The following is a 25126-nucleotide window of genomic DNA, read 5'->3' as shown; positions in this document are numbered from 1 at the left end:
TAAAAACTGCTTCAATTGCCCTCAGATTTGATCTTCTTTTTCTTGTAAGATAAATGATTTATTCACTATGGCAAATGTTGGGCTGAAATTTTCAATACCAGTTCTTGGTTTGACAAAGACTATTGGGTTAAAACAACAACAACAAATCCTTGACCAGCCACTGAGACAATATATGAAATGAAATTTTTAAGAATCCTCTAGGAATTTTTTTTTTTTCTAGAGGCAAGGTCTCACTCTGTCACTCAGGCTGGAGGGCAGTGATGTGATTAGAGCTCACTGCATCCTCAAACTCCTGGGCTCAAGCAATCCTCCTGCCTCAGGCTCTCGAGTAGCTGGGACTACACAGGCATACACTCCCACAGCGGGCTAATTATTCTATTTTTTGTGGAGAGGGGGGCTCACTTTGTTGCCCAGGCTGGTCTTGAACTCCTGGGCTCAAGCAATCCTCCTACCTTGGCCTCCCAAAGTGCTGGCATTACAGGTGTGAGCCACTGTGCCTGGCCTCAAGTTTTAACATTACTATAAACATCTTATTGTCTCCAAAATATATGAGTATAATAAACCTATGGGACAGGGTTTGAGTTAGGCCATTTGGACTAATAATGGGTCAGACTTGTTATAGTTAATTATGCTATTAGCTATAGACTATAGAGACTGAGACCCCAATTCACACTGCACTGAGAAGCATAATTTTATCAAGGTTGTTCTCCAAGAGTAACAATCTCCAATCTAGTGTCCAGACCTCTTTGTGAGTAGGCCTGGTGAATGCTCTTGTGGTTCAGAAGTCTTAAGTTTCCTTTCCTGTCTCAACTTTTTGGGAAGGTCTAGAGAAAGCTTACATAAGAGTTACGGTAAAGAAAAGTCTAAATAATGTTTGGAATTCTGAGAACATTTAAATATTTGTAGAACTAATTTATGGAACACTATCATATTTAGTCTATGTAATATCAATGATGATTCCCCATGATTTATTCTGTTTCAGCCACCGTCATTTATAAAAATTGTTTAGTTCCTCTGCTGCCATGTAGACACTTGAGTTTTGATAATTCTTCTCTATCAGTTACTTTTGTTAATAGCGGAAAGAAGCAGTCTAAGAAAGAGCAGGGACCCGGTGCGGTGGCTCACGCCTGTAATACCAGCACTTTGGGAGGCTGAAGTGGGCGAATCACTTGAGCCCCAGAGTTTCATACCAGCCTGGCCAACATGAAAAAACCCCATCTCTACAAAAACAAATACAAAAAGTAGCCAGATGTGGTGGTGCATCCTGTGGTCCCAGCCACTCGGGAGGCTGAGGTGGGAGAACTGCTTGAGCCTAGGAGGTTGAGGCTGCAGTGAGCTGTGATCGTGCCACTGCACTCCAGCCTGAGCGAAAGAGCGAGACTCTGTCTCCAGGAAAAAAAAAAGAACAGGTGTTTATGTTTTGAGTGATTCTCTAAATACAAAAATATCACCAACTTATTTAGCTCTATTGTAAGTTAGTAGGGCAACAAAAGTTGATCATGTTTCTACTTTCTATTCTACCAAATACTGTTCTGATACTGAAGAGACTATAGAAATCAACACAGATAGAGGACCTGCCCCTTCAAGGAGGGAAGGGGACTGGAACCCCTGAAAAATTTCCTCTACTAGAAGAATACATCTGAGGTATGTGCTTCACTGTTGTGCTGAGGATGTGATAGCCTTTTTTTGAGCTAGCTATTTACTCGAAAATGTTTTAACTAGAATCAGCTAAAAACATTCTTAATCTAAAGTCAAGGTTAAAATCTGAGATTTCTCCACTTCCTGTTTGTATTTTACAATGTTGGTTAGTTTTAGTTTTTCAACTTAGGCATTATTCAAATTAGAAAATGCTCTGCACAGTTAAAAGATTATTTCTTTAAAGGCTGCCTATTAAATATATTTGTTAGCGAGCCCACTTTTAAATGAAAAATTCAGAAGTAGGAACAAGTGTATTTTTTTGTTTTTCATCTTCATGTTCCTGATCTCTAACTCCTTTCAAAAAAAAAAGTGGTCAAAACAAAACCACAAGTATCAAGAAGCTAAGTCTTGAAACAGACTGGTGGGGCCCCCAAAGTTACCATGCTTCTATTGTATGATTTCTACAGCCTGTCTTATGTAAGTCACCGATTTAACTTTCAGTTTCATAAGCTAATTCTGGTTTCATTGTTTTTCTGCTTAACTTTTTTTTTTTAGACAGACACTTGCTCTGTGGCCCGGAAGCTGGAGTGAAGTGGCATGATCTGGGCTCACCACAACCTCCGCGTCCCAAGTTGAAGCAGTTCTCCTGCTTCAGCCTCCCCAGTAGCTGGGATTATAGGCGCGCTCCACTGCGCCCAGCTAATTTTTGTACTTTTAGTAGAGACAGGGTTTTACCATGTTGGCCAGGCTGGTCTCGAACTCCTGACATCAGTGATCCGCCCGCCTTGGCCTCCCAAAGTGCTGGGATTACAGGCGTGAGCCACCATGCCTGGCCTCTGTTTAACTTCTTAAGTGCTGGCCTAGACAAAAGCCTCTGCCCATTTAATCACATTTGAGTCTTTCTTGGGGTCAACAACAAGATCAATAGCCACATGAGATGTTTAGGTTCCATTTTATTGCTTTTGTGAGAATATTTCAGTAGCAGATTGAAAGAGAAAAAAAGCTATCGTATATTTATGCACACACAAACATATATATGTATGTGAAAAGATAATATTCAGGGTTTTAACTTGACAGATCAGAAATAATTATTTAATTCTAGCATTTACAATCACAAAAAGAAGTCAACAATTTGGCGGAATATTTATTTATTTATTTATTTGAGATGAAGTCTTGCTCTGCCGCCCAGACTGGAGTGCAGTGGCGCGATCTTGGCTCACTGCAACCTTCGCCTCCCCGGTTCAAGCAATTCGCCTGCCTCAGCCTCTCAAGTAGCTGGGATTACAGGCACACGCCATCACGCCCAGCTAATTTTTGCATTTTTAGTGGAGACAGGGTTTCACCCTGTTGGCCAGGCTGGCTTCACATGATCTGTCCACCTCAGCCTTCCAAAGTGCTGGGATTATGGGTGTGAGCCACAGCGTCCGGCCTGGGGGAATATTTAAATAAAGCTATAAAACTAGGCCAAGTGAAAAGCTGGAAACAAGAAATCCAGTTACTGTAAAAGATCTATGTCACAGTTGTTTGTATCAAATACTTCCCATAGTTACAATCCAACTTCCTAGATAGCTGATAGGCAATTATGTTTTATTAAATCATTCAAAAACCATTTACAGAATGCCTGCCATATGTCAGGGAAAGCACTATTCTAAATGCTGAGAATACAAAGATCAACAAAAGCAAGGCCTTTGTCTTCTCTAAGGTCATAGGCTGCATCATATCCGTGCTCTTAAATCATTCTATTTTATGGGTGGATTTTATATATCTTCCGGGTTTAATAAACGATCATCATTTTAAAATTTGTTTTAAAAGATTTCCATATAGCCAAAATACATACTTTGTATATTAATTTTATCAAGAAAAAGGGAAACTTTTCGGCACAGAAAAAAAAAATTTAAATCATGTGTATTCTTACCACTCAGAGATAATTACTGTTGCATTTTCCTTTAGCATTTTTCCTATGCATTTGATTTTAAGTAATAGAAAACCCAATTCAAACTCGTTTAAACAATGAAGAAAACTGATTGGTACACATGAATGAAGAGTCCACAGGCCAACCGGTGAGGCTGCTTCAGGTGGGCCTTGATCCCACAACTCAATATGTCATCAAGGTCCCTATTTATTTCCTTCTCCCTGCTGTGCCTACCTTGGTCTCTGCACCATTCTAAGACTGGCTTCTCTTATGGTTCTAAAATGGCTGTCAGCATCTTCCTCTCGTCTAGCAAGAAAGAGAAGATCAGCATTCTCTGCAAAAGTCCTGAGAATTATTCAACTGAGCTACTTTAGGATCAGTGCCCACCCTGGCTAATCATTAAGTGCAAAGAGATGAAATATACTGATTGGACAGCCTGTGTTAGTTACATCACCTCTGAAGGGAGAGTGAAGTCCACTTCTCTGGAAACATGAATCCCTAAAGAGAAAATGATGCTATTGGGAAGGGGAAGGGGAGTTTTAAAGAAACTAAAAGTTTTTAAACAAAATCTGGCATCATACTAGACATGTTCAAACAGCACATTTTAAGTCACTCTCTTTTATTTTTCTATTCTTTACTCAACTTTGATTAGACTTTATAGATGGCCTAGTTTCTACTTTTTCAAAGAAGATCATCCTCAAAATTTCGCTAGGGAATATTTAATAGGCATTAAAAATGATATAAATCTATCTATATGAATAAATTGTTTATGGATTAAAAAGCTATTATTAAATGAAAAGTTACTAAAATCATGTGTATGAAAATCATATGTATAATCCTATTTTTCATAAATAATCTATATTTGCATAAAATGATACATATATGGTATAATATTAAAGAAGTTATCCATAGGTATGATTTTCACTTTCTTCATTCCTTTCTGTATTATCTGAATATGTTATCATTGTTATTTATTACTTTCATAGAAAGAAACATTAGAAGTACTTCATTTTGGAAAAAATAAAATTCACCAGGAATCCAAATGTACATCATATTGCCGCAACATATATTCTGCATGACCTTTGTCATTGTATCAAACCATTTGGTTTGTTTCTCCTGTCAATTTTGATCAGCGGGACTTGAGGGAAATGGGGATATCAGTGTGCTTGAAGTTTATAGGTCCCACTTATTTGTAAATGAAAGTTATGATTAATTTACAGTTTTCCCTCCATTATTCTGCATTACTTTTAGCTTTTCTTCATTTTTTCCAGTTAATAGTATAGAATGAGTCAGCATCTCACAGAATGATTAGCAGATATGGCAGTGGAATTAAATTAGTTTCTCGTGGCGTTCATTGGTAATTACTTCTCTCAGGGTGACTTTTTAATTAAGTCTTTCATTTTTGTATACATTTTGTTCTTAGAGTTTCCTTCCACAAGCTGCTCTGTGGAAGGAAACCTCATCAATGAGGTTTCCACAAGAAACTTCATCAATTCTGTACGGATGTCTTCTCAAACCATGTCTTTATTTCTGCTCTTTCTCTCTCTTATCTGTTTTCTCCCTAGGGGTCTACCGGAAATCTCTACATACATGTGCTGATGCCTTTATGAGAAGTTTGTTCACAGGACAGGGAGGGCTTTTATTCTCATTCTCTGTCATGGACTAGTTGAGTGTTCTTAGACCAACTGCTTAATCTCCTAGAGTCTCAGATGGAGAGGATGATAACTTCAAGAGAGAAAACTGAACTAGAAAATTTCTCAAGGTTTTAGATTTGAGGTCTAAAACCACATTCATTATTTTCTCCTTGAAACTGCTTCTCCCACTGAAATAGTTCTTCCTTTCATTTTCAGGTAACAGAATAATAGAAAACAATGAAATTTTATGGCTGGACAGGATACTAGAAGCTCTCTAGCTCAATTTCTTTTCTTTATTTTAATGGATGAGGAAATACACAAGCTTGTTAAATCCTTCCTTCTCTCTTTTTTTTTTTTTTTTTGTCTTTTTCAGACAGGGTCTCACTCTGTTGCTCTGGGTAGAGTGCAGTGGTGCAATCTCGGCTCACTGCAGCCTTCGCCTCCTGGGCTCAAGCAATCTTCTCATCTCAGCTGCCTGGGTTGCTGGAACCACAGGTGTGTGCCACCACACCCTGCTAATTTTTTTTTTTTTTTTTTTTTTTTAAGACCGAGTTTTGCTCTGTCACCAGGCTGGAGTGCAATGGCACAATCTCAGCTCACTGCAACCTCTGCCTCCCGGGTTCAAGCGATTCTCCTGTCTCAGCCTCCCAAGTAGCTGGGATTACAGGCGCACACCACCATGCCTGGCTAACTTTTGTATTTTTAGTAGAGATGGGGTTTCACCATGTTGGCCAGGCTGGTCTCGAACTCCTGACCTCAGGTGATCCACCCAGTTCGGCCTCCCAAAGTGCGGGGATTACAGGTGTGAGCCACTGCGCCCGGCCTAATTTTTGTATTTTTTGTAGAGACGGGGTTTTGTCATGTTGCTCAGGCTGGTCTTGAACTCCTGGGCTCAAGTGATCTTCCTGCCTTGCCTCCCAAAGTGCTGGGATTACAGGCGTGAGCCACCTCGCCCTGTCCTTCCTCCTCTTTAGCCCTATCAGTAACTGAGTCTCATCAGTTCTCCCTTTTCCTGTCTCTGAGGCCTATTCCATTCTTTTTACTGTCATCACCCAAGAGTAGGTCTTCATTTCCTTATGTCTTGGTTCTTCTCCAAGTCACCACACTGTTTTTCTTGCCTTCAGTCTCTCTTTCAACTAATCGTGGTACAGCTTCCAGATTACACACCCACAAATAGTGTGATCATTCTGACATGTTCCTGTGGGGAAAGAAAAGTTACATGTTTTACTGTGGCCAAAGGATAAGGTTCAAACTAACCCAAGGAACCTCCTACAGGTTGACCGTAACTTACCACTCCAGGCCTCTCTTCCAGTATTCCCCTGATAGTGAATGCTCAATAAGTATTTATTTAATAGAATTAATCTTCATACTTCCTAAACAAAAATCCTTTCAGCCTTGAGATAATTTAGATATTCAATTTTTTTTTTAAGTAGTCAGGTTCAAGGGAAACAAAGAAGGCAGTTAAAAGTGAGGAAGACAGAGAACAAAAGAGAAGCAAAGAGAACTGGAGCAGGATCCATGCCTTTTTATAGCTTTAATTTTTGCTCATTTTTTCCTGCTAAGTTTCAGATCCTTTAACCTACCCTTAGCTTACTGTAATTTTTCTTAATAAGCCACACAATTTTGTATCTTTGCACTAAGATGGCCGAGATGATAGGAAGACACGGAAATTGCCATACAGAAAATGTTTAAGATGCAAAGCAAGATAAAAGGTTGTAAACAAATGCTTGTGGATATCTTAAGTGGGAACATATATAAATATTTTTAAATTTGAAATAATTTTTATTTCAAAAGGCTAACTCAATTGCAGGATTTCTTCAGGTTTCAAAGTGGAGCACTATATTTGGGATACTATATATAGGTTTGTTGTCTGATGCCCATGGCAAGTTAATACACTGGGACACCAGGTTGCAGAAGAGAAAGAGGTTTAAATCATAGGGCCACCAAACACAGATAGGAGGAAACCTCAAATTCGTCTCCAGGAGGACTTTGAGGCTCAGGTTCTTAAGGGTTTTGGAGTGGTCCGAAGTGTGGAGATCATTAATTGGCTGAAGAGTGCAGGGCGAAGTCATGGGACAGGGAGATGAAGAAGCTGTATTCTCAGGCTGATTCCCTTGTTCTGTGGCAGGGGTGTTCAAGCTGGCTGGCATCAGCTGTTTCGCTGGAATTTGGGGTCTGAAAAACATCTTAAGCAATTCTTAAAAAGCCTTATGACTCTTAACATCAGAAAGCCTATCTATAGGGACAACGGGGATACAAATGTACTATCTAGCTCAACCCGACTTTCGGGTTACAAGGAAGTGGGTCAAAGTGTAGCCTGATTAATACTTAATTATATTTTTGTCCAGAATTCTTATAAACCCTGTGAGGATAGTTTCAATACCTTTATTTCAAGAAGCTTTGGAAGTTTTCCATCGATGCAACCAGTTTCAGTATACTGAGAGGACATGCATGTAGTTCCCCACCCCCACCCCTGTACCGCAATAGAATAGAAACAATTATGGACGGGGCCCAGATTCTAAAACAAGCCCAGGGCTAAGGGTTTACATTTTAATCTCTTATGTAGGAAAGTCAAGGTCACACTGCCTTGGTGAAGGTGGAAGGCAGGATTTTGACCCAGGTCTGATTCTAAGCCTTTGCTTTAAAACTCTATGCTATAAAAAGTCCTGGGCTAACCAGGAGCAAAACTGGCAGATCACACGAGGTTGAGGTTAAGCGGAAAGACAAGCCCGCTCTGCGTCTGTAGTTCGGTAGAGGAAAAAGAAACTGGACATGCCCCACGGCGGATACCAATTTGTGGGAGCAGGGAGGCCGGAAGTCCCGCCCCGGAGGATCGCGGCTGGGAGGCTCCCAGCCGGCAGGGCGGGGCCGGGTACATTGCGGCTCCGAGGCTGGAGGAGGGGGCGGGGACTGAAGGTGGGGTTGGGGAACAGGTGGCTCGGAGGCCCGAGGCTGTGGGTGGGGCCTGAGGGCGGGACGGGGACTCTGGGCGCAAGGCTTGTGGAAGTGGGCGGGGCTTGAGGGCGGGAAGCGGCCCGTCTTGCTGGAAGTTCGGGGCTGGGGGCGGGGTCTGAAGGCGGGGCTGGGAGGGAGCGGGGCCTGAAGGCGGGGCAGGAGCGGGGCCTGAAGGCGGGGCGGGGGCGGGGCCTCGCGGCCGGCGCGGGGCTAAGCTGACAGGGCCGCAGCGGCTTACCCCACCTCACTTTATCGGAACGTGCCTAAGCTGCTGCAGCTGGCACCCGGCTGCGCTCGGCGAAGAGGGCTGGGGGCGGGAGATGACGGTAGTATTCTCCCTGCTTGGCATCCTGCGAGCACCAGCTCCCTTCTCCTCGCCACCCCAAGGTTGCGGACGAAGCAGGTGAGATGGGCCCCTGGAGCGCGGACCTGCTGGGTCCTGGTTCTCGCTTGCGGGCACGGGGTACCCCCTTCTCTTCCCCTCGGGCCTGGGCACGTGGGCAGCCGCCGACCCTCTGCGCCCTGGCCCGGCGGCCCGTTGTCTGGACCTGCTGTCTCTGCCCCGCAGCGCCTGCCTTTGGAACGTGTGAGATCACCCAGGAAGGCTCGCGCGGGGGAAGGGGTGTCTCGTCCCCTCCGGAGACAGAACTGCCATCCCTAGTTTGGGAAGCTCCTCACTGCATGGGCGTCCACCCTGTCTTTCTTAGACTCTTCCCTTTATCCCGAGGGTACCCTCAGTATCTGGCCCTTCCGAAGGCTTCTGCCCAGGCACCTGGAGCACTGCGCCAAATTTTCTCCCTTACCCATTTTTGGGGTATGTTAGTTACCATGACGTTGTGATTCCCATGCCCTGGGAAGACGAGCGACCACCTTTTTCTTACGCCAGGCAAAGACCCCTGGCTGCCTTTCCACTTCCACAGCTGCCTTCCCAGGCGTTGGCTGGCAGCTGCTCTCCGAGCAGCCTATTCGGTTAGGAACTCTCTGCGCCCCTTACCTTGGAGGGCCACAGTCTGTCCCTGCAGACGAGGCAAGGAGGCAGTGCTCAGCGCTCCCTACCCTGGGTCTCTAGGGAGGACATTTGGCGCCTTGCAAGTAGGTGGGAGTGGATGAATGGTGCGACTATTGATGTTGAAGCCTGCTTTAATAGTGCCACACTGTATTACACTTATCCCACGGGATAAAGGATGTTGGATGTTTGAGAAATAGCCTGAGAGTTTAAAGCTTTCTCTATGAAGTTAGTCAACCCTTGCCTCCCCCCCCCCAATTTTCACTTAATAGCAGTTATTTACAATATCAGTGGTTCGTTTTATGTGATCTAAGCCAAATATGATGTGGCTAGAAGCGGTTTGTAAGTACAGTAGCATTTCTTCAGTTCGTGCCTCAGCGAGTGGTCTTTTACTGTGAACGTGTTTGTTCTGTAACAAGCTTTGTTTTTATAGATAAAAAGGCTGGATATATTTTTTTTTTAAACTTCCCTTGCTGTGGTTCCTGTTCATTTAAAAATATGCTTTAGAAAGCATATTATCTTCCCGTTTAAAAAAGATTAGGATGAAATGAAACTTTTTAAGTCATTTTGATTATTTTGACTTTACCTCAGCAGGTATTTCTTTTATAATGCTGAAAAACGTTAAAAGAAACTTCATGGGCAGGGGCAGATTGCTTTTTTTTTTTTTTTCTTGAGATGGAGTCTTGCTCTGTTGCTCAGGCTGGAGGGCGATGGCAGGATCTCGGCTCACTGCAGCCTCTGCCTCCCGGGTTCAAGTGATTCTCCTGCCTCAGCTTCCCGAGTAGCTGGGATTACAGGCACCTGCCACCAAGCCCGGCTAATTTTTGTCTTTTTAGTAGAGACAGGGTTTCACCATGCTGGCCAGGCTGGTCCCCAACTCCCGACCTCAGGTGATCCGCCAGCCTCGGCCTCCCAAAGTGCTGGGATTACAGGCGTGAGCCACTGCGCCCGGCCCTTTTTTTTTTTTTTTTAATTTTTCAATGAATTGAAAGTTAATCCTGGACATTGCTACAACTATTTGACCATCACCCTGAGAAAAATGAAGAGCTCTGCCTTCACTGTTAACCATTTACTATCAAACCAAATTAAATTCAACTTATCTTAATTGTTTGGTATAAAACAAAAACTGATAAATTCATGATGCATCCCATCCCTCTTTTTTTAGTTGGTGGATCTTTTACCAGTTATGTTTGAATAACTAACATGTTTACTTTTTTATCATTATTAGTAGTAAGACAACAGTTCCTCATAGCAATTGCTGCCATTTCTTGAAGGCCTACTCTGTGATAAGCTGTATATAAAATATTCTATCCACACAATAGCCCTCTAAGGAGGTCTTTGTTTGAGACAGGGTCTTACTCAGGCTAGAGTGCAGTGGTGTGACCATGGCTCACTGCAGAGACCTCCTAGGCTCAGGTGATCCTCCCACCTCAGCCTCCCAGGTAGCTGGGACAACAGGCACGCATGACTAAGCTCAGCTAATTTTTTGTAGAGACTAAGGTTTTGCCATGTTGGCCAGGCTGGTCTCAAACTCCTGGGCTCACACAATCCACCTGCCTGGGCCTCCCAAAATGCTGGGATTACAGGCATGAGCTGCTATGACTGGCCCCTATAGGGAGGTTTTTACTCTCATTTTACAGTTGAGGAAACAAAGGTTCAGAAAGGCTAAGTAACTTATGAGTTGATAAACCATAAAGCTCAGAATCTGTTTGACTCTCCACTGAACTTCTGCTAGTTTAGTTAAAACTGTTGGTTAAAAAATATTATTGGAATGCCTTGACATGCTCGTGTGGTACAAGTAAGGGCTTATAAGCAGAATGAGTTATTAATACTCTAGGCACTTTTGAAAGTGAACAGAAGACTGGACTAATTTATCACTTTCCTCTTTAGTGCTGCCTTTCCAAGTACACACTTTCTTAAGGGCTCCAAATGTTTAACGTCTTTGTTTAATTGTTTACCAGCTCCTTACTTCAAGTATGTGTATCTGTACCAACCGGTAGCTTTCCCAAGATATAATTTGATGCTTATTTGGTAAACTTCAAGTATGTGAGTATCGTAGGTTTCATGTACTATATTGACCACTGCTATCTAATCCTAGTAGAAAAATACTTGTCCTAATCCAGATTAAATATAAGGTTTTTAAATGGTTCGGTTTATACAAGGGTAGCACAGAGAAAATTCCCTTATACCCATGCCAGGTATCAGTTGTTGGTGATCTCTGGGCTGCCATCTAAGTCTTTTTAATGTGATATAGATGTTTGAGGACTTAACCTGAGCATTGTAAATTTCTGGAAGCATGAGCTTTTTACTTTCTACCTTATATAAGTCTACTTTAGATGGTAAACCCAGAATAATCACTTAGAAATTGGCTATTGTTGGCCAGGCGTGGTGGCTCACACCTATAATCTCAGCATTTTGGGAGGCCGAGGCAGGCGGATCACCTGAGGTTGGGAGTTCGAGACGAACCTGACCAACATGGAGAAACCCCGTCTCTACTAAAAATTCAAAATTAGCCGGGCGTGATGGTGCATGCCTGTAATCCCGGCTACTCGGGAAGGCTAAGACAGGAGAATCACTTGAACCCGGGAGGCGGAGGTTGAGGTGAGCCGCAATCACGCCATTGCACTCCAGCCTGGGCAACAAGAACAAAACTCCATCTGAAAAAAAAGAAAAAGAAATTGGCAATTGTCGTCATTTTAATTTCAAGATACTAATAAAAGCTGATTAGCTTTAGAGTTATCCAGACCTCATGTTCATTGTGTTCCTGGCAGCAAGAGGGGGTCTGATAATTATTGTACTATTCGTTTTTTGAATTTGTTCCATGCTTTAGCATTTTCTGAACCTCTTTAGAACATTTTACAAAACATTTTGTATTTTTTAACATTTCATGAACACCTTTAGACATATTTTGTGTTCTTGGTTCTGTTGCTGTAGTGAAAAACTTATAATACTTTATCATTCAGAAAGCAAAAAAAAAATTCTGTCCATAAACTAAATAGTGCCTGAAAGAGAACATTGATCCATGAAAGGGTAAAAGGTTTATTTAAGTATAAGTTATTATAGTTATTCATTAAAAAAATTTTTTTTTCTGTCTTGTGTGTGCCAGGTACTGTCCTAGATGTTAAGGACACAACATTGAGCAAAAACATGCATAGTCCTTGCTTCCATGACACTTGAGTGAACTGAGTGTGCAAAGTCCCTGTGGCACAAAGTCCCTGGGGACAGTGTGTGTGGCTGGTATAGAAGGAGCTAAAGGTATATTGGTGGGATGTCATCATTTTTTTTCTCTCTCTCATATTCTACCAAAAGTTATATTTAACTTCTGTTAAGTAATTACTCTGTTCCAGATGTGATTATAAAGACTTCAGTGGAATAATCTCAAGTTCCCATGTGGTAGGTATTACTATTATTGCCATTTTACAGGTGAAGAAGGTGAGACACAGAAAAGTTAAAGTTAATTCGTTCAGGTTGGGCACGGTGGCTCATGCCTGTAATCCCAGCACTGTGGGAGGCTGAGGCAGGCAGATCATCTGAGGTCAGGAGTTCAAAACCAGCCTAGGCAACATGGTGAAACCCTGTCTCTACAAAAATACAAAAATTAGCCAGGCGTGGTGGCACACAAATCACTTGAACCCAGGAGACAGAGGTTGCACTGAGCTGAGATTGCACCACTGCACTCCAGCCTGGGAGACAGAGCAAGACCCTGTCTTTAGAAAAAAAAGTTATTGGTTTAAAGTTGATTAGTAGTGCTCTACTATACTCTTCTTCCCATCCTGTACTCAAATATGACCACGGGCTGGAAAGGACTCTGGTCCCTGGGTGACTCCTCAATGTAGCCTTGAGAACTTCTGAAATTTCCAGAGAATTTGGATGCATGGGGACATTCAGCAGAGACTATGTGTGCCTGATGCCCTTATCCACCAGGCGGAGCTCAATTGATGGAGAGAATCACTGGAGAGAACCACAGGGCATCAATGCAGCTCTAATATTCGCGGATCTTATTTTACTCATGTCTAATACTGAATATAGAACAGCAACATAAATATTTTGAGCTGACCTGCCTTTGAGAGTGAAGCGATTATTGTTAGCAACCCACCACTTTTTTTTCCATTGTATTTTCCCTGATGGTATGTATATTTATTTGGCCATTTAATAAGTAAATAAATCTAGGGGTATGTATATTTATTTGGCCATTTAATAAGTAAATAAATCTAGGTTTGCCAGTGTATTATTTCAACTAGAATTCTTGTTGATGGCCATACTGAACCTTTCTTCCTTTCTTTCCAGAGATCTGGTTGGAGTTGGAGGGTGAGAGAAAATGAATTCTTTTTCTAATTTACCTGCAGAGAACTTAACCATTGCAGTCAATATGACCAAGACTTTGCCTACAGCAGTAATGCATGGATTTAATTCCACTAATGACCCACCTTCAATGTCAATTACAAGGCTTTTTCCAGCCTTACTGGAATGCTTTGGCATTGTCCTTTGTGGCTACATAGCAGGAAGGGCCAATGTCATAACATCAACACAGGCCAAAGGACTAGGAAATTTTGTCTCCAGATTTGCACTTCCAGCTTTATTATTCAAAAACATGGTTGTACTTAATTTTTCCAATGTGGACTGGTCCTTCCTATATAGTATCTTAATTGCCAAAGCGTCTGTATTTTTCATTGTATGTGTATTAACCTTATTGGTTGCCAGTCCTGATAGTCGATTTAGCAAAGCTGGACTATTCCCTATTTTTGCTACACAAAGTAATGACTTTGCATTGGGATACCCGATAGGTAAGTTATTTTTTATTTTTCAAGTGTTTAAAAAATTCAATTTTAATTTATTTAGGCATTTGTTAGTGACAGATTCTTACTCTTATATCTAAGAAGTTTTTCATTTTTTTCTCAAATATGTCTTAGGATGAATCATAGTTTTTCCTAAACTTCAGAGTTTGAGGATCCTTTAAATGTCTACCTAAAATAAATGGTCATATTCTAATAACCTTTGTGAACAGTCCTAATTGTATTTTTTTCTTCCCGGTAAGCACATATGAAAGAAGCTTAATTTTTAGAAAGGATCCAATTCTGATTTAAATTATGTTTAAAAAGTAGATTTCTGTCTATATAAAAATAGTTATTATTGTTTGTGAAAGGAATTTATTTTTCTTACCATCTAGAATATGTATTATTTTATATCAGAAATTTTTCTGGGGCCAGATGTGGTGGCTCACACCTATAATCCCAGCACTTTGGGAGGCCGAGGCGGGCAGATCACTTGAGCCTAGGAGCTCAAGACCAGCCTGGGCAACAGGGCGAAACCTTGTCTCTATAAAAAAATAACAACAACAACAACAGAAAATTAGTCAGCTGTGGTGGCACAGGGCTGTAGTCCCAGCTACCCAAGAGGCTGAGGCAGGAGGATTGCTTGAGCCCAGGAGGCAGAGGTTGCAGTGGGTCAATATTATACCACTGTACTCCAGCCTGGGTGACAGAGTGAGACTCTGTCTCAAATTTTAAAAAAAAAATTGTTTTTGAGCTTGTTATTCAAAATTTTAATGTATTTTAGTTGCAGTTAATTTCTTGTTTAAGAACAAAAATGGTGAGAGGTTTTTTACCTTTCTAACTTTTCCTTTTTTATGTTTCTGACTCTTTCAGCAGCCTAATTTTATGTTTTTATGTGTATATGTTTTACTAATGAAACAGTAAACATACCACTTTGGGATATTGACATATCTTGAAAGGAAACATTCTATATTTCAGAACACTCTGTCACCAAGAAAATGTATATTTTAAATTACTTTTTTATATTTTAAATTAAAGTTATATATATTTTGATCATCTATCAAGTATGAGGACCTGAATACTATAGATATATTCATTCATTCATTCATTCACTCACTCATAAGGAACTGTTTCGTACCAGTGGCTGTGCTGACTGTTGGGATTATAGCTGTGAACAAAGTTATTGTGCATATTAAATTTACATTGTAATGGGAGAATAATAAAATTAAAATCATGTCAGGTGGTGACAAGGGCCATAAAAATAAAGTCACGTAGAAGGATAGGAATGTGGAGGTGCTATCTGAGGTAGGGTGGTCAATGAAGGCCTCTCTGATGATATGTCTTCTGAGCAGAGACTTGAGCCTATTGAAGGATACAATTGAAATCTACAATTAACTTTCAAGTTTCTTATCTAGCAGTTTTATCCTCTCCCCTCAAACCCCAACTTATTTCACTACTGGTACCAAAAAGATTCTATTTAACTATACTTTTCACTTCTGTCTCTACTTTTGACTTTCCTCTATCTTGTTACCAGAAAGAGAGAAACACCTAAGAAGTTAAATAACTGTCAGTAAAGCTGGAGGTTTAAGAGACGGGAAAAACTGGGCTCATAGATAATTGAGCTAGAAATATTCAGAAACTAGATAGGTGTTCCTTTAAGGTTATTGAATTTTAAAAGGAAATAAAGACTTTTAGAAAGAAAACAGCAAGGAGTTAACATGTTTGTCCATTTCCTCAGGAGAATTAATAAGGTAAATTTGTCAAGGTATTTATGGTATAAGGACCTTAGAACTGACTTGGCACCATAGTGTTAAATATCTGACAAATATTGCTGTATCTTTAGACATAAACTAGAAGTATATAGTTTCATGCTCCCATAGATTAGTAAGCCAATAATGAAATAGAACTAACATTTCTAACTATGTAGTTTACAGAGTACTTTCTTATATACTTATCTCATTTGGGTAGGGCAGATATTATTATCCTCATTTTCAAATAAGGAAACAGGCTTGCAGAGATTTAATTATTTTATCCCAGGTTATACAACTAGCAGGTGACTGATACCCAAACCTAGGTCTTCTGGTTGCAAATCCTGGGCATTCTCTTATGCCATGCAGTTACATAATGTGCCAGTTCAATTTTCAGAAGACCCAACCAGCCTTGTAATATACTAGTTTCAGAAAAAATCAAAGGGTTTTTTTCCTCTAAAATATTCCATAAAATGAGTAGTAGTGGAAAAAGACCTATTAGAATAGTTAATCTATTGTCATATTGAGGCAGACTTTTCAAATAAAAAATGTAATCAGCCATTTTATCACTGATTTTCTTATGTCCCACATTAAATCAGTGAATCTGGTAATAATCATGTTTCTAGCCATGTGCCAGCCCAAATTTCCCTGATGGTTGTTTGTTGATTTCGAGGTATAATTTTTGTTTTTATGTTTTTGTTTTTTTAAATCACAATAACGAAAGTTCTTGTAATATTAAGTTGTAGAACATAACTTTGCTAAAAACCAATATATTAGACAAGTGCTTTTTCATATATCTAGACGTTGGAAGGTGTGGTGTAGAACTATTAGGGGTGAGTATCTGCTGCCTGATGAGGTAACTTATTACTGCTGCTGTGCCCATCTGCCTTCTGGCCTTGTTCTCGGTGAAGAGAGAAAGAATACTGTCTCCAAAGAGAAGACCTTTCTGTCTTTTGTTTCCTGGCCTCTCCAAGGAATTCCCACTCTCTTGCTCACAGATAAGCATCGATCATGGGTTATAAGAAATGTCCTTTTTAAGACTGCATTTGTTCCACATCTGTCCAATTTACAGGTAACACAGGAAATGCTGGCAAGGAGAAGACATATAAGTTAATGAACAAAGAAAAAAGATAGTTACGTTTTCTTTTGCTACATACTATGACAACTATAACAGTCTATGACATTACATTAAAATGATGTATTATTACTCTAGTAACAGAATAGTGCATGTTGCAACTAAAAAAGAAGGCTGGACATGGTGGCTCATGCCTGTAATCCCAACATTTTGGAAGGCTGAGACAGAGGGATTCCTTACGTCCAGGAGTTTGAGACCATCCTGGACAACATAGTGAAAACCCTGTCTCTACAACAACAACAGCAAAATTAGCCAGGTGTGGTACAAGCCTGTAGTTCCAGCTACTTGGGAGGCTGAGCCAGGAGATCTGTTGAGACTAGGAGTTCAAGGCTGCAGTGAGCTATGATTGCTACTGTACTCCAGCCTGGGTGACAGTGAGACCCTGTCTCTCAAAAAAAAAGAATAAAAGAAGCTCACTGTGTTTTAGAGCAATTCTTTTCTAAAGTACTTTTAAAAATCCAAGTATGAGAAGAAACTAAGAATCTCCCATGGCAAAATGTTGATTTCAGCATATCAGAATGGTTCCCTGCCTCTGTCATTAAAAGATACTAATAGAGCATAGTTAAGTCCTATAATTTATTCTTCAAACAATGCTGATAGCATAAGTACTCTGACTAATCATAATTATGGTCTAGTGCTTGAGCTGTAAACAGAAAGGAAATGAAGCATTTAACTATATGCCATTACATAATAGAATGATCTTATCTGGGTCTTTGTGTTATATGCTAGGGATTGAAACCCTGCAGGAATCAAAATAGGAAGCACAGTGGGTGGCTAATTTTGTCTCTTAGTTCTTCAAAGCTATATAATAACTCCTCATAATGGGATTCCCCCCGCCCTCCAAGAGCCTTATTTATAAGCATTAATTAATTAGAACTTAAAAATTGATATAATGATTGTAAACCTAATTTTAGTTACTATACTATACCGTACTGCTTTCATGTATATTTTTTCAGGTTTTAAAAACCATCTTCAGATTGATAGCAAAAAAAGCACTGCCAATTTATAGATAAAGATGTAATGTTAATTATGCAAATGAATGGCAGAAGTAGACTGAAATTTCCATGTTGAACCCTATTCTAGTAATTTAACATGTATTTATTTAATCACAATTTTTTTGTGTGTTCCCTCTAGACTACACTTCTTCTGCCTCTGTATGCTTGTTCAGCTGACTTAAAATACCTCAATAGTAACCTGCTTTATAAATATTCGTAATGTGTAAAATGTAAAAAAAGATACAAAATTTCAGTTAGATTTATTGTACAACATGGTGATGATGGTTAATAACAACATATTCTTGAAAATTGCTGAGAGTAGATTTTGTGTTCTCATCAGAAAAAATGATAAATATGTGAGATTATGCATATTTTAATTATCTTGATTTAGCCATTCCATAATGTATACATATTTTAAAACATTATGTACATTATAAATATATATAATTTATATTTGTCAATTAAAAATAAATTTTTAAAAGTAAAAATAAAGTTTAAAAATGGATATAAAAATGGATTCATTGACAACAATTCGATGTAAAGAGCTGTGTATTAGAAAATACATGTTTACTACATCTGAAACTTTTGACGTTCATTGATGTGTTCATACCATTCGCAAGTATTTTCAGATTTTCTCAAGCATTATGCCAGGGACTGAGGGCTATTAAAATGATGCTTTCAAGGAACTTAGAATTTGTTGAGGTGGCACTAGTATGAAACAAAGTACTACAGAATACCAGAGGAGGGGAGATTAATGATGTAGTTTGAAGACTTGGTGGGAAATGTAGTGCCACAGACAGGCCTTAAGTAGTAGGTGAGATTTAGGTAAAAAAAAGGAGATATTAAGAAGTTAGGGGGTGATGGTATGAAGAGCATAAAGAACTACTAATTATGAATGTGGTGGTTGTCTGGTATAACTGTTATTAAACTGGCTGATGGAGTCTTTGCATTAAGGATGGGGTGGATAAGTAAGGGGCCAATTGTGGAGACTGGACTGTGGGTGTTAAAAGAAAGTTTTTTTGTTTTTTGTTTTTTGTTTTTGCCCAGGCTGTAGTGCAATGGTGCAGTCTTGGCTCACTGCAATCTCCGCCTCCCAGGTTCGAGCAATTATCCTGCCTCAGCCTCCCAAGTAGCTGGGACTATGGGAGTGCACCACCACACCCGGCTAATTTTTGTATATTTAGTAGAGACGGGGTTTCACCATGTTGGCCAGGCTCATCTTGAACTCCTGACCTCATGATCTGCCTGCCTTGGCCTCCCAAAGTGCTGGGATTACAGGCGTGAGCCACCATGCCCAGTAAAAGAAAGGTTTTGTAGCTGTTTCTGCAGGCAGTGAGAACCATGAGAAAATCTTACCTTTTGAAAGTTTAGATTTAGATGGTACTGTTAGCAGTGAGTAAAATGGATGAAGAAGGTGGTTGAGAAAATCCAAGAGAGTGTTGGTTGGTAAACACATGAAGTAATCTAATTTTGAGATTTTTGACTAATAATTGTAGTAGCAATCAAGAGGAGAAAATCCTTCCAGAGAAGAAAGAAAGTATGTGGTGAATGGCCAAACATAAAAACTGTTGCTTAAATTTGCACTGAGTTCTTAAAACAATGTAAAGTTCATTATGTGGTAGTGATTAAATGCTAGTGTGCCAGGAAAGTAAATTTCTGGAAAAAGGCATTAATATAAGGGGCTTTGAGTAGATCACAGAACTGTATAGCTGTGTTGTCAAAGGAAAACATGTTATGCATCTTATTGTTGTGGCTGGTTAGGAAAAATTCTGATACTCAGATGAAAACATAAGACTTTTCCAAAATAAATGCTCCATTATAAAAATTGGTGGGCAGGTATGAACATCTTTCTCTTGAGATAAAATATCTCAAGAGAATCAGAAATATAGTTATCTAAAAATAGTTATCAAAAGTGCTGCTTTTTGTTTAAAAGATGAAACCTTATGAAACCTGAAAGAAAACCACTAACTTATATAACTAGCATATCTAATTTGGAAACCAGTGGAAAGAACTTATAAAATTTTATGTAATCAAATATTTTTTAGCCACTGCTTCATTTTGGAGATATTATAGATCTTGAATTTACTTAGCTGAGAAAATGGGGATTGAATCTGTTAAAAAAATAGGTTTTAGCTTTTAAGAAAAAGGTGACCTTCTAAAGGTTATATAATCTAGTTATATAACTTCAATGGGACATGTGCATGACATTAACTGAACTTACATATCCTGAGTAAGTAAACAAGTGTATTTTCCTACCTATATCACTTTATCTTAGTGTAAATCGAGAAACCTAATCTTTTACATGTTTTCACGTTTGCCTCTCTCCTTGTCAGCGATTATGGCTGTTCTTTTTTATCTTTCTCAACTTCAAATCAATTATAAATCAGCCTTTATTTGCATTAGATTGTATAATTTCGGGACCCATTGCCAAAAATGTGCTAGAGACCAGTTGTTTACTGAAAGGCCCTAAGTTGCTCTAACAAACTAAAGACTAGGTCACCGACCCTCACATCTACCAGGAAACTGCTAGAAGTCTGATCCCACTCACTCACCTCCCTCATGAGATTAAAAAACACATCTTATGCAGTGGTTAAGTCCTAAAGTCATCTTGTATATTCAAACTCTTGAAAATGCCCACCAAATACAGCACACATACTTTGTCTATATTGTACCATTTTTCATAAGTCTAACACAGCCAGATTTTTTTAGCTAGCATTGTTCTTCAATGAACAGCAGTTGAAATAATTTGTTTGCACTTGGAAACATGCTATGGAGAGCGGGGGAAATGAAGCTGTAGTTTTCCCAAGAGGGTATGGTTGAATTTGTGTTAACTAAATGTGCATTGATGTGACTCTACTGTATTTCCCTCCCAAACATTGTAAGATCCACCTTTCTATCTCTACTCCTTAAGTATCTCCACTGGTCTTCTTTGAAGGCATTCATTCCTTTTCATTCCTCTCAAATGGAAGTTGTTCGTTTTCCCATTGCCAGCACACCACATGAGCAGTGGAAGGTAGGACTGGCATCCCCACAGCTACTGTGGACCATTGCTAGACCATCCCTCTGTTGTGTTGTTAAAAACTACTTTGAGGTTCACGCTTTCCGGCTAGACCACTCATCCTCTCTGCTGTTACCTGCTGACCTCATTCTAGGCATTCCCTCTCATTTACCTTTATCCCAAGTTTTGTCATTATCTTGTGAACTACCATGAAATTCTCTGCCCTGTCATTTCCTTGACCTCCTCTTCTCCAGTGATGTTTTCCTTTACTCCATTTCAGCCATTAAGTCCCATAGCCACATCCTGGACCTTGTCATCTGGAAAATATTTAACTGAGTAGCTCATAAGCTGTTTTACTCTGAACTCCTGCACTTCCAACTGCCCCTAATTCCTAGAGGCCTCCAAACATCTCCCATCTTCATTTCTTTTCTTACACAGCTTGGATTCCACGTCCGTGCTCCTTTTTAGTTCCTGAAATAACTCCTACTCTCTCCTCAACCCTCTGTGATCTGACTTCTGTCTCTTACCACTCCAGTAAAACTGTTCTCTCTGTGGATACCAATAAACACATTTTTGCTATTACTACTTAAATGTTTAGTTTGTCCCTAGATTTTTACTTTGAACTGTTTCTTCTAAAAATTCTACAATTCTGCTCATTTTTGGAGACTAATTTTAACCCTTAAATGGTAAAAATTAGTGAGGTTTAAAAATAATGTGTAAACTTGGTTATCATTTTATAAGCTATATGATATTTATTATGTTTTTCTTTTTTCAGCTTTATTACTAAAATGTACTTTTCCAAAATAGGCTATTTGGGTCATTTTGAAAATTTTAGTTTTATCATTGCTATAAAGTACAGAAAATGTTATATACATAACATATATCTGTATTTCTGTGGTCATCATTTAAAAATCAATATTCTTGTTTTGCAGTTGAAGCTTTATATCAAACTACATACCCAGAATATCTCCAGTACATTTATTTGGTGGCACCAATATCTCTTATGATGTTAAACCCTATAGGGTTTATCTTCTGTGAAATCCAAAAGTGGAAAGACACTCAAAATGCTTCTCAAAATAAAATAAAAATTGTGGGACTCGGACTCCTGCGTGTATTACAGAACCCAATAGTATTTATGGTCTTCATTGGCATCGCCTTCAATTTTATTCTTGATCGAAAGGTACCTGTATATGTCGAAAATTTTCTTGATGGACTTGGAAATTCTTTTTCTGGATCAGCCCTATTTTATCTTGGTCTCACGATGGTGGGAAAAATAAAGAGACTGAAGAAGTCAGCATTTGTTGTACTAATTCTTCTCATCACAGCTAAACTGTAAGCATCACTTATTTAACTTGAGAATTGTACTTTTTGAAAGCTGTATTTAGCCAATTCGTCAGGGGTATGTCTGCAACCATTTTCCCCTTTGAGTATTAATAACCCCTCCTTGTAGAATAGCTGTGAAATAAAGGAAAATGTGATGTCGGTGTAGTGTGGAGAGTCATTTCCTTATTCCCTGTAGCTTATTCTTTCCATTTTACTGTCAGAGGATAAAGATGATGGGTTTCCCTTCAGCTTTTATGTAAAGTTTACTCAGTATCTCCTCATGTCCCAGTTTGACAGTATTTTCAAATAAATTTTGCAGCATTTCTGACTTTTCCCAATCCATAAAGATCCTAAAGACAAAAGCATCTTAGTAATAACCAGAACAATAATTTCTAATACAAACTTTTTTCATGAATTTGGGAAAAGCATTTTGTAGTTCTGAGGTTGGCCAAATTTTCTAAATATAGCTAAGTCAATGTGAATGATTATTATCAGCCATATGATCCTGGCTTGCCAAATGGAAAGTGCTCATCAACTTCTTTTTTGTTGTTGTTGTTTTTGTTTTTGTTTTTGTTTGAAACAGGGTCTTGCTCTGTCACCTAGACTGGAGTGCAGTCGTGCGATCTTGGCTCACTGCAACCTCTGCCTCGTAGGTTCAGGCAATTCTGCCTCAGCCTCCCAAGTAGCTGGGATTACAGGTGCCTGCCACCACACCTGGCTGATTTTTGTATTTTTAGTAGAGACGGGATTTCACCATGTTGGCCATACTGATCTCAAACTCCTAACCTCAGGTGATCCATCCACCTCGGCCTCCCAGAGTGCTGGGATTACAGGCATGAGCCACCGTGCCCAGCCTCAACTTCTTAGTTAATAGTTCTTCAGCTTACTTGGTCCATTAGCCATGGAATTATACTTGATGGTGCAGGTGACATGATTTTACTGCAAGATTATCCCAAAGTACTTGAGGCGTACTTAACTATGGAATTCCCCTCATGTATGGACAGTTATATTCATGAGACCAGTACAACATAACCTACTATTTATATTTTCATAATAATAAAAATAAAGTACTGAAAATTATTTATGGCAATGTTATGCTCTTCAGAAACAAAGTGTTAGTATTGTGGAAGTAATAAGTATAGTTTCAACAATAATGGTATTATCAACTTTTGCTTATAAGTAGAATTTAAATATTCTAATTTTAAAGATTTTGGGGGGGATCTTTGATACTTATTAGATATTTACGTTTTTTAATTAAAAAAATACAGATAAAAGTAGTTCTTTACTCCATCCCAGAGCGCCTTGCTAGGTGCTGCTGTGAAAATGTTAACAGTCTTGGTCTTGCTGATTTTAAAGGAGAGCCCCATTTGCTCAACTACTGGGGATTTGCTTGTTCTATGAAATCCTGAAGGATCTGTTTAATAATTGACTCTTCGACAGGTCTGCATTTCACTAGTTTTCTGCTCCATCTCAGTTGTTTTAGTTTCTTTGCTAATTTTTTTTTTTTTTTTTTTTTTACAAAGACGAAGAGCTACTTGAAGATACCTATTTTTCTACAGGATTTTAGAATCTTTTTTTTTTTTTTTTTTTTGAGACGGAGTCTTGCTCTGTCGCCCAGGCTGGAGTACAATGGCATGATCTCAGCTCATTGCAACCTCCACCTCCTGGGTTCAAGCAGTTCTCCAGCCTCAGCCTCTCGAGTAGCTGGGATTACAGGCATGTGCCACCATGCCCGGCTAATTTTTTGTGTCTTTAGTAGAGACGGGGTTTCACCATGTTGGCCAGGCTGGTCTTGAACTCCTGACCTGAACTCGTGATCCACCTGCCTCAGCCTCCCAAAGTGCTGGGATTATAGGCTTGAGCCACCATGCCTGGCAGGATTTTAGAATCTTATTAAGCAATGTTGTTATTAACTGAACCATTTCAACCCCTAATCATGATAAAGTTTGGCTTTTTTTTTTTTTTCTTTCCAAACCAGGAGTTTCTGTCTCTCTAGAATACTTTGAAAGAAAGAAAAGGAGTTTAGTAATTCTCTTGAAAGAAGTTTTTATGCAGATTGTCAACCTTCTTTCTTTGAACATTTCAGTAAACTGATAGAGGAAGCAAGAAAGTAGCTAGAATTGCAACTTTTACCATCTTTTGGCAAAAAACAAAAATTATTTGTAGAACCAAAAAAATCTTTTTTTCCCTCCTAATCCCTGATGTGTGAGGTATTTCCAGAATATTGTTACACTTTAAATGGCTCCAAGTTGAATTCTTGATTTTTTCAACAAAATGTGCCCAGGTAGACATGCACAGAATATGTGCATGCTAATAGACATACCTTCTGGGCAGGAGAACCTGATGCCAAATTCACCAGAGCAGCCTGCTACTGGGGACAACCATGCTTTGATATCAAGTAAATGATGTTTTTCTTTTTTCTTCAGTCTAGTGCTGCCACTTCTGTGCAGAGAAATGGTGGAACTCTTGGACAAGGGCGACAGTGTGGTGAACCATACAAGTTTATCAAATTATGCATTTCTGTATGGTGTCTTTCCTGTAGCACCAGGAGTGGCTATCTTTGCAACACAGTTCAACATGGAAGTAGAAATTGTATGTATATAGTACTTTCTAAGTTTGATGGTGTGTTTAGTAGAAAAAAATTTTAAATTCTTTTTTAAAAATGAAAAAATAGAGACGACGGGGGTCTCACTACGTTGCCCCAGGCTGGTTTCAAACTCCTGCCTTCTGCCTTGGCCTCCCAAAGTGCTGGGATTACAGGTGTGAGCCACTGTGCCCAGCCCATTTTTAATTTCTAAACATAGAAAGCAATGTTGTTTTTTATGAGGCCCAGCACTTTGGGAGGCTGAGGTGGGCAGATCACTTGAGGCCAGGAGTTCAAGACCAGCCTGACCAACATGGCGAAACCCTGTCTCTACTAAAAATACAAACATTAGCTGGGTGTGGTGGTAGATGCCTGTAATCCCAGCTACTTGGGTGGCTGAGGCACAAGATTTGTTTGAACCCAGGA

At 39.5% G+C, this 25126-nt stretch overlaps 1 protein-coding gene and 1 long non-coding RNA gene across 11 annotated transcripts in view; one reads left to right on the top strand and one right to left on the bottom strand.

The window, feature by feature from the left end:
- Window positions 1-2574: 2574 nt before the first annotated feature.
- LOC129031939 (uncharacterized) lies at window positions 2575-8003 on the bottom strand. 2 transcript variants are annotated; one of them, XR_008501154.1, is made up of 3 exons: window positions 7568-8003; window positions 6476-7359; window positions 2575-6382 (listed from the first exon to the last, which is right to left on the bottom strand). It is a non-coding gene; the product is annotated as an uncharacterized LOC129031939 (long non-coding RNA). The 2 variants fall into 2 exon arrangements; XR_008501155.1 differs by having other exon boundaries at window positions 7861-8003.
- Window positions 8004-8310: 307 nt separating this feature from the next.
- The window catches only part of GPR155 (G protein-coupled receptor 155), a 56915-nt gene continuing 40099 nt past the window's right edge, over window positions 8311-25126 (top strand). Inside the window, exons 1-5 of one of the 9 annotated variants that reach the window (XM_054477367.2) lie at window positions 8311-8542; window positions 12252-12400; window positions 13433-13929; window positions 21726-22125; window positions 24543-24708. In XM_054477367.2, coding sequence (XP_054333342.1) covers window positions 13464-13929; window positions 21726-22125; window positions 24543-24708 — 1032 coding nt within the window. In that variant the 5' untranslated portion in view covers window positions 8311-8542; window positions 12252-12400; window positions 13433-13463. Of the gene's footprint in view, window positions 8543-10142; window positions 13930-13990; window positions 17057-21725; window positions 22126-24542; window positions 24709-25126 lie in introns of those variants that run through there. The other 8 variants (XM_054477369.1, XM_054477363.1, XM_054477364.2 and 5 more) reach the window with 8 other exon arrangements.

Source organism: Pongo pygmaeus, chromosome 11 (assembly GCF_028885625.2).
Source record: "Pongo pygmaeus isolate AG05252 chromosome 11, NHGRI_mPonPyg2-v2.0_pri, whole genome shotgun sequence".
NCBI classification, from domain to species: Eukaryota; Metazoa; Chordata; class Mammalia; order Primates; family Hominidae; genus Pongo; species Pongo pygmaeus.
The sequence above is the reverse complement of the archived record's forward strand: the minus strand, read 5'-3'. Positions and strand labels throughout refer to the sequence as shown.